Below are 9,732 nucleotides of genomic sequence, written 5' to 3' on the forward strand. Positions count from 1 at the left end.
GGCACAAGTGCAACTTGTATTTTTATTTAATAACTATCTTTTGATCATGATACCACGCAATGTTGTATTAACAACGGGCAGAACTACCCTATAGCCAAACCCCCAAGCCATAAGGGGTCCTTGCCCAACACCAAAGTTGCATTTATTCATTGTCATTTCTTGTTAAGTAGAGAGATATGAGACTTCTTCCTATGTTAAATTGCACTATTGGAAGCTAAGCTTATAGCACCAATAATGTAATTAATGGCGTTTTAATAAGAATTGGAAAATGTTAGAAACACAAAAAAAAATTATTATATTCTTTACAACACGATCCCCGTTCCACTCGCAAGCCACCCAATTTATTTTAATCACATAAATTATTTTAGCATATGCAATTTGTATGAAAAGGAATGAAGTACCTTAAAATTCAAATTATGGATTAAACTTAAACCACCGTGTGATGACACGTCAGATGAGGAGTTGTAAAAAATAATAAGAAAGTATGTTACTTTTGTAACCTGTATTTGTATAAAGAGCAAAAAATTATTAAATCCAAACCTAGATGAAGGAGTTCTGCAACTTTTTGCTTCAACCTGGCCACATCTGCTTCAGCAAGAGCAAATAGAGGACCCCAATCGGCTATATAAAACAAAGACTCACCATAAATCAACCAAAAATTATTCAATATCTACCAATTTAACCAATGGATATCCAAAAAAGGGAGCTGTATTCTCATGGGTAGCATTCAAAACCGAATTTGGAGCAACCCAAATACTGTGGAGAAATTTTTTTCGGTTTAGAGCCTGAGCTCTGAATTTTTTTAGGGATTTTGGCTAAATCATTAAGTGGGTATAATCGAAAATCATCCATACATACTATGTTACAAACCCATAAATTTTCCTCAACAATCAGTCAATATAACAGAGAGAAAGATGTGTATCAATGGGGTAATGATTCATAAAAAGAATTGATTTTTTTTTTTTTTTTTTTTTTGTAATGTTTATTTCTATGCTTGATTTTTCTTGTGGGTTTTGTATGGGTTTTTGTCAATTTTTTTGGTGGGTTTTGTTTGAAACAGGTGTATTAAAGAGGTAAGGATTCATAAATAAGAAAAAGAATAATAAATAAATAATTGATTTTTTTTTTTGTAATGTTTATTTCTGTGCATTATTTTTTTGGTGGGTTTTGTATTGGTTTTTGAAAAATTTTTTGGTTGGTTTTGTTTGAAACAGAGTGTATCAAAGAATAAAGTAAGGAAGTTACTGCCACGGTATGTATATATATATATTTTTGTTTTGTTTTGTTTGTTTGTTTGTTTTTTTTTTTTTTTTTTTTTTTTTTGTGTTTGATAATTTTGTATGGGTTCTTGATAATATTTCTGGTGGTGTTTTGTTTTGTTTTTTTTTTTTTTTTGGTTAGTTTGCTATTGTGTGCTTCAGTTTTGGAACATGTGCTCAGCAGAGATTTGGTGCGGTTTTTAGATTGATTTTTTTTTTTTGTTGTGTTTATTTTTGTAATGATTAATAAAAATGAGAAATCTAAATATAATAATAATATTAAAATAAATATTATTTAATTAATATATAAATATTAAAAAAAAAAATAGGGCCCCATTTAAAAGTTTCGCCTATGGCTCAAAAAACCTTGAGCCGGCCCTGCTTGTAGGAAGAGGACGGATACAATAATGTGGAACATGTTTTAGGTCGATTCGTGGAAGAGCCCTTTTCTTTTTCTTTTTCCCTTTCTGTTTTTTTTTTTTTTTTTTTTTTTTTTGGGATAACTTTTCTAGTCCACACACGTGAACATATCTATGTCTATATATATACAACACACGCAGTAGCCAAGTTTGTAGCTGAACCTTCAATGGCAAGCAAAACCTCTACTCGTAGTACTCTTTCTTGGCTTCTCCTCCTCTGCCTCGCCTTCACTCTGCTTGTCGGTCACTCAACTTCTCAGAATGACCGAAAGGCAAATATCTCTATCTCTATAGCTGAGATCTCATATATATATATATATATATATATATATATATTGTTCGCTTTGTTTGATCATGCGGAACAATTTATAGATACGATAATGTGAATGCAGGCGTATATTGTGTATATGGGCAACAGGAAGATGGATGAGGTTTCCACATCATCCCTTCACACAAGCATGCTACAAGATGTCATTGGCAGGTTATAAAAGCATGCAGTACATTGGGACCATTAATAGAAAGTTGTTAAAATGATGGCTGATGCTTGAATTTCTGTCTAGAGGAATAACATTAACTATATTTTTATTATACAACTTTCTCACATTAGTGTTGATGTTGCCGTATGTCCTAACCGTTGAGTTATTCTTTATTAATAAATAGATAAATGATCAAAAATCATTATTAATCTTATCTTTTACCCATTTCCCTATCCTTATGATAAATAGGTGAATCCACCACTTAATTTGTGTGAGGCCTACATAAGTCTACAAATTCAATGGTAGATTCATTAGATTTGTACAAAGAGATGGTTGAAAGAATGATGTGTAATTTGTATAAGTTAGTTAGGATTGCCATGTCAACATTGTAAAATAATTGTGCGATAAAAATGTAGTTTATAACAATTTTTTTATATTTTATTTATTTTATTTATTTTTTTCTGTTTTATAAAAGCCATTCCGAAATTATATTTCTGAACGTTTTTAGAAAGATGTAGGACATGCGGCAAATAGACACTAAATTTTTTCTTGATGTTTTGGCTCCTTGGATTTCCGGCGATGGTTGTATTAGACGTTTTTAGTGTTAAGGTTAGGCTAGTAGGGTTGAGTGGCGAGTGAAATGAAAAAAAAAAAAAAAAAAAAAAAAAAAAAATTGGCCCTCTCGATGTCTCTTTAACCAGTTGTCTTACATGATCTGCTCGTGAGACCGATTGATTTAAATTTAAATATATGTTAAAGTATGAATTAAATGATTAAATTTATCTCTTTTTATTCACTTAAAGTTTTGGTATAAGTGATGATTTACAATAAAAAAATGTATATGCTTGCATTTTGACAGTACTAGATCGGAATCTCTAATCTATAGCTACTCGAGGAGTTTTAGTGGATTTGCAGCGGAACTAACGGAGCAAGAAGCTCAAAAAATAGCTGGTCGATGAACCTAATCTCTCCCCCCATGTTTTCTATATCTACAACAAAAGTTGTAAGTTTTAACAATATTAATAAATGCAGGAATGGAAGGCGTAGTGTCCGTGTTCCCTAGCCAACAAAACCAGCTTCATACAACAAGGTCATGGGACTTCCTTGGCTTTCCACAGAATGTTCAAAGAAGACCTATTGAAAGCGATATAATTATAGGAGTGCTTGACAGTGGAATTTGGCCGGAGTCAGAAAGCTTTAGTGACAAAGGATTTGGTCTAGCACCTACGAAATGGAGGGGCACCTGCCAAGCCTCCATCAATTTCACTTGCAACAAGTATATCTATATATATCATTATAACCTTATTGTTTGAGTAATGCTAGAATTTTTTTTTTTTTTTTTTTTCATGTATCTTTGTTTCCTCAAAAAAATTATGTAAGTTCTAAAATTACCATTAAATTTGTGATACAGCACTATTAAACTTTGATTCGATTTTTTTCCTAACTGCACGATCACATGTGCAAAAACAGACACATAGAGTAAAAAAAAAAAAAACAACTAACAAATGTGGCTACGCTTATGCAGTAAAATCATTGGAGCACAATATTACCGTAGGAGCGGAGTTTTTGGCGGAAATGACGTGAAATCTCCAAGAGATTCCGAAGGCCATGGGACACACACAGCATCAACAGCAGCTGGGAATTTAGTTAGCGGGGCAAGCCTACTGGGGTATGGGTTGGGAACAGCACGAGGAGGAGTTCCATCGGCACGTATTGCCGTCTACAAAATATGTTGGTTCGATGGCTGTGATGATGCCGACATTCTTGCAGCATTTGACGATGCCATTGCTGATGGCGTTGACATCATATCTCTTTCCGTTGGTGGACACCATGCACGGGAGTATTTTAATGATCCAATTGCCATTGGTGGCTTTCATGCTATGCGAAATGGAATATTGACATCAATGTCTGCTGGTAACGACGGTCCACGTCGATCAACCACCGCAAACGTTGCGCCATGGTCTCTCTCTGTGGCTGCAAGCACTATAGATCGAAAGTTCTCCACTCAGGTCCAATTGGGTAACAATAATATCTATGAGGTAACTAAAAACTCCAGTCCTGCTATATATGAATATCTTCTTCATTTTTTACTCCAATTTATTTGTATCTATAAATTCTATTTAATTTGAAGAATTTCTGTACTCCACGTGTGTGTAGGGAATTTCAATTAATACATTTGACCTCAACAATAAACAGTATCCAATAATTTATGGTGGAGATGCACCAAACACTATAAAAGGTTTTCAGAGTTCCGATTCCAGGTAACTACAAAATGAAATTTATGTATTCAATAATTATTAGTTTTGATGTGCATATATATATATATATATATATATATATAGACAAAGGGAATAAGTTTATTTATTTGCTTTTGTTTGCATGATGAGTCTATGAAACTAGCTGGAGAAATATTCCTTGTTTTTTCAAGAATAGGAGTACCAATTGTAGACACATTCGAGCATGATACTTAAAATGGAACTTAATTATTGCTAAAAAAAAAAATACAGGTATTGCTTAAATAATTCACTGGACCAAGCTTTGGTGAAGGGTAAAATTGTACTTTGCGATTTCCGGCTTGATGGGTCAGGGGAATTCGTAGCTGGTGCTGTAGGTACTGTGATGCAAGGCCAAGAATCCCAAGATTTTGCTCAATCTTACCCCTTGCCTGCATCATACCTTCGCTTGGTGGATGGTAGCAAAGTGTACTCATACATTAAATCGACAAGGTATTATTAATTTAAAATAATATAGACATTCAAACAAGTTTGTAAAACTTATAATTCTAAAGAACACACCTAATTTTCAGGGGAGCAACTGCGACTATTCAAAAAAGTAAAGAGGTTAAAGATATAATTGCGCCTTACATTGTGTCTTTCTCATCAAGGGGGCCAAGTAATATTACACGCAATATTCTCAAGGTAATAATCTTATTAACATTTGCGATCTTAATTGTATTACTCATTTATGTTAGAATAAATGAAAATATAATATATTTTCCATATATTTTATATTTGGTTGAAAGAGAGAGAAATGAACACAATAAATTTACGGGTGGTTCAGTGTTAGGCACCTACATCCCTACTCAGAATTGTCCTAAAGACTAAATTGTCATTTCGTTTGTTTGTGAGTTGATGTAGCCGGATTTAGCTGCTCCTGGAGTTCACATCCTAGCAGCATGGTCCCAAATATCCCCAATTTCAGGAGTTACGGGTGATAAGAGAATGTTGCCATACAATATAATCTCGGGGACATCAATGGCTTGCCCACATGCTACAGGGGCGGCTGCCTACATCAAATCCTTTCACCCCACATGGTCACCTGCCGCTATCAAGTCGGCTCTTATGACTACAGGTAATATCTATATGATGTATAATCCTCGATCTTGATAATTTATTGCATCTATGACTAACTCACTCCATTTGGTGTATTACTTGCGCACAGCTGTTCCAATGACCGCTCAAAAGAACCCCGATGCTGAATATGCCTATGGCACAGGCTATATAAATCCTCTTAAAGCTCCACATCCTGGTTTAATATATGATATTGATGCACTTGACTACATAAATTTTTTGTGCGTCGAAGGATATAGTACCTATTTATTACGCCTTGTTACTGGGGACTACAGTACTTGTTCTAGAGCCACTAACGGAACGGTCTTTGATCTAAACTATCCTTCTTTTGCTATATTCGTGTCGCCTTCCAAATATTTTAGTCAAGTTTATCATCGGACTGTCACAAATGTTGGATCACCGACGTCTACGTATAAAGCTACTGTGACTGGTACCCCAGCTGGACTTAGAATCGAAGTGAAGCCTAATGTTCTAGCATTCACATCTCTTGGACAAAATCTAACGTTTGCGCTCACTATTGAAGGAACGACAAATAAAGACATTGTCTCTGCTTCTTTAGTGTGGGATGATGGAACGTTCCAAGTGAGGAGCCCCATTGTTGTAGGCTTGTAGCTGTTGGTGATGATTGATGCATGACATTCTCTACTACATATATGTATTACGTAAATAATAATTGAAGCTAAAGCTTTGAAGGAATATGCATGGAATATTATAATAAAGCGATGGCGGAAGATGGAGGACTGAAAATGGTTGTAATTTGAGCCTTTGCTCTAGTTCTGCATTGCACTGTAATTTGAACCTTTTTAATATAATGCTCTATTATGCTTAGTTTTCCTTCTAACTTGTTATCATTAGTTGATCAAATGAATGAATGTCGTCCATCAGAGTAGAAGAAGTAGACCTTTGATCAGAGTCTTAATGATTTGACCATTGACAAATGTTGTTCATTTTGATTATAAACCAAGATGAATGCTCCATGCCTTAACACCAGCTTGCAATAATTTCCAACATTTACCTTTAGGGTTACATTGGACTGGGCATCGAATTTGGGGCCGGATGATACAAGGCCTGGGTTTTTGTTTTAGTTGGATTTGCATAAGCCCAATCTTGAACTGGACTTTGAGTTACTTTGCAAACCAAAACTCAAAACAAATACCCTTATCCAAACAAGTAAAGAAGGTTTTTCTAAAAATGATACATGTCTTTTTAAGCTATTAAAAAAGCATGCGAGAAGCACGAGCTATTAAAAAACCAAGTAATGTTTAGATCAAAATTCAATAGGGATCATCCTAAATTCAATGATGATTTTAAAAGCCACATCAAATTTAGAAGAATAAAAAGATGGTTCTCAGCATTACTCTAAACAAGTAGAGAAACGATATAATTCTTTTCTTTTTCAACCATTTTTTTTAACTATATCCATAGTGAATGGATGATTAATCCACCATTGAATTTGTGTGGGTCTACATGAGTCTATAAATCTAATGATTGATATGTTTAATTTGTAAGATAAGATGAGAAAAAGATAAGAAAAAGATTGACGTTAATAATTTTTCAAAAAAATTTGTTTCGCCTTCTCTCTAGAATTCCCCTCTCTCTTTTCTTCTAGACAACACCAACAAGAACTTAAAGAGGAGGGAAGATCTAGGCTCCACCGGACTCTGTTTCTGGCGGGTTGCTTTAGATCCAGATTTGGTCTCTTCAACCTTAGATCTTATTGTCTTCTTCGGCCAAGGCGTGTCTTCCGAAGGGCTGTCTACGATGGAGTGCTCCTCCGAGGCTGCATGTGGGGTTTTTCTTTTTGTTTTTTTATTTTTTATTTTGTTTGTCCTGGCCTTCGGGTTGAGGATAGATTTTTAGTTTCTAGTTGTTTTTTATTTTTGTTTTGTTTTTGGGCAACCCATGTTCTAGATTTAGTATGTTCGAAGCAGATCTGTTCCTTAAATGTAATTGTACATGGGTTAGCGGAAGTTTGAAGTCATTTTTATGACTTTGTAACCTTCATACCTTTTGGCTATGATTTTTCATAGTTGTATGCTGTATGATATAAGAGCTTTATGCTCATGAAATTTTTTCAATGAAAATTTCATATTTTTCAAAAAAAAAAAGAAGGAAAGGGAAAAGGACACGAAGGCAGTCTTTTGCACACCTGTACAACTCCCAGGTTACTACAACGATGATTCAGCACAATGTAAAACGCACATACTTACAAGCAATTATATATCCTACATGTCAACAATTAAATTCAATTTCTGAAAAAAAAAAAAAATTATTGGGTTTGATTTTCTCCGTTTTCTTGTCAAAAAGTTAAATCCAAGAATCGATGAGAAGTTTTATTGAGAATAACAAACAACCTACGTAGGCTCAAAATAAAAATAAAAAAAAAGTAAAAACAATGAAACATTAATCTTTTACAATGCTTCTTTCATCTATTTCCTCCCTATACCTCCTCCTTTTCTCTCTCTCTCTCTATGCAGAAATTAAGATGAAGTTAATTTGAAGTGCAACAAGTTGCTTTGTTCATAATACCCGATAGATTGGAAACATTAATGGTAGTGCCATGAGGAAGGCCATTGGCGGAAGCACCCTCCTAGGCTGCTAGAGCCGCCTTGCTTATAATGTGATAAATATCCAACAAAATGGCCTGGAATGCTTTCTCAATATTAAACGCCTCCAATGCCGAAGTCTCAAGGAAAGAGAGTCCTTCCTTCTCAGCCAAGATTAGAGCATCTTCTGCCGGGAGAGATCTAAGATGATTAAGATCGGCCTTATTTCCGTCCAACATGATGACAATGTTGGAGTCCGCATGGTCCTTCAGTTCACGGAGCCACCTCTGCACATTGTCGAAGGTTTGCCTCTTGGTTATTTCGTACACCAACAGTGCTCCTACGGCACCTCTGTAGTAAGCACTTGTGATGGCTTGGTACCTCTCTTGACCGGCTGTGTCCCATTTTGTGCCTTTACCGTCTTCCCCTGTACCTGCATTAAGATAGAGCTAGAGAGGAAATTACAATTGAAAGGCAAATTATTATAAAGTTTCTCCAAAATATAAACGCGGCCGTTGGTTTTCAAGTGATGTGTCAACAACTATCTCATTTCTTTATGCCTTAATTTACTAGAGATTACATAAGATGAAATGGTGGCACATTACTTACGTTCACTAACTATTGGAAATTGATTTAATTAAACCATTAACCCTTAAGATCATAACATAAAATATTGTGATGCCCAAGTTCAAATAGCAGCTATTTTGTGGATGGAGGAGACTTTTGTACGTAGCCAGTGTTCGTTCCTTAACAACGACTTCATTCTAGTTTTTGGCAGTACGTTTTTCCTGCAACAATCATTTCACGATGGTTGTTGCCTTTACCGATTGAGGCTCTTCATTGAGTCATTTTGCTGTTTGTTACCGCCTTATATCTATGACCCTTGAAAAGGCTCGGCTCATTCATGGTTCTTTTATAATCATGAATGAAATCATTGTCTGCTGTTTCTCTGTTTGTTTGTATTGTCTCTACCATTTGGGCTGTATTGTTGGTGCGCTGAACCCTTTATTGTTGTTCAATCATCTGTAACTCGTTTTCTCATATTTGAACAAAAAAAAAAAAAAAAATCTGTAAAATACAGAGAATCATTCAAAAAGTGTCATCCTATGTTATCAATGAATAGTTCTCATAATTTAGCACACTATTAAAAGTAATATTTTCACATATGGGCCTTCAGCTGTTCAGCACTACCAGCTAAACCTATGTTTGGTTCGCGAGAAAATTAAGGGAAATTAAATGGTTCATAATTACATCCCATCAAACCAGATGTAAGTCAAATCAGGCACAAATTACATTTTCTTTTGCTAACATGCATTTTCTAAGCATTCAAAGCACCAAAAAAAAAAGAGTACATTTTTAGAAGACTCACTGCTGGAGACTATCTTGCATTGAGAGGGCACGAAAATTGGGATGCTAATTTGTGAATTTGTGGCGAAAACTGCTACAAAGCCAACCAGAAACGACATGGAAAAGAAGATAATGATAGGGAAGAGAACGGCCAGACTGCATCGCAACAATACAAAGGGGAGGCCCTTCTTTTGGCTTCTCTCGGTCTTCATGGGAGAGGCCTCCTGGGGATCCATTCAACCCAGGAAGGACTTCTGGTAGGCTATTTACGTAATTTTAATGGATGTATGGTGTTTTTTGGCTCAACGTTCCAGTCACCGGACCATTCATCCAGT

General features: G+C 35.2%; 1 protein-coding gene and 1 pseudogene across 1 annotated transcript; one reads left to right on the forward strand and one right to left on the reverse strand.

The window, feature by feature from the left end:
• The first annotated feature begins 1,845 nt into the window (after positions 1-1,845).
• Positions 1,846-6,311, forward strand: LOC132168060 (cucumisin-like). The gene is made up of 10 exons (XM_088517375.1): positions 1,846-1,950; positions 2,071-2,159; positions 3,014-3,105; positions 3,187-3,430; positions 3,680-4,193; positions 4,312-4,415; positions 4,662-4,880; positions 4,961-5,072; positions 5,292-5,505; positions 5,596-6,311. The coding sequence occupies exons 1-10, from the start codon at positions 1,846-1,848 to the stop codon at positions 6,114-6,116; spliced, it is 2,214 nt and encodes a 737-aa protein (XP_088373501.1). The 3' UTR covers positions 6,117-6,311.
• Positions 6,312-7,995: 1,684 nt separating this feature from the next.
• Positions 7,996-8,489, reverse strand: LOC132187659 (ras-related protein RABA2d pseudogene; annotated as a pseudogene).
• Between the last annotated feature and the right edge of the window lie 1,243 nt (positions 8,490-9,732).

Source organism: Corylus avellana, chromosome 6, assembly GCF_965113065.1.
Source record: "Corylus avellana chromosome 6, dhCorAvel1.hap1.2, whole genome shotgun sequence".
NCBI classification, from domain to species: domain Eukaryota; kingdom Viridiplantae; phylum Streptophyta; class Magnoliopsida; order Fagales; family Betulaceae; genus Corylus; species Corylus avellana.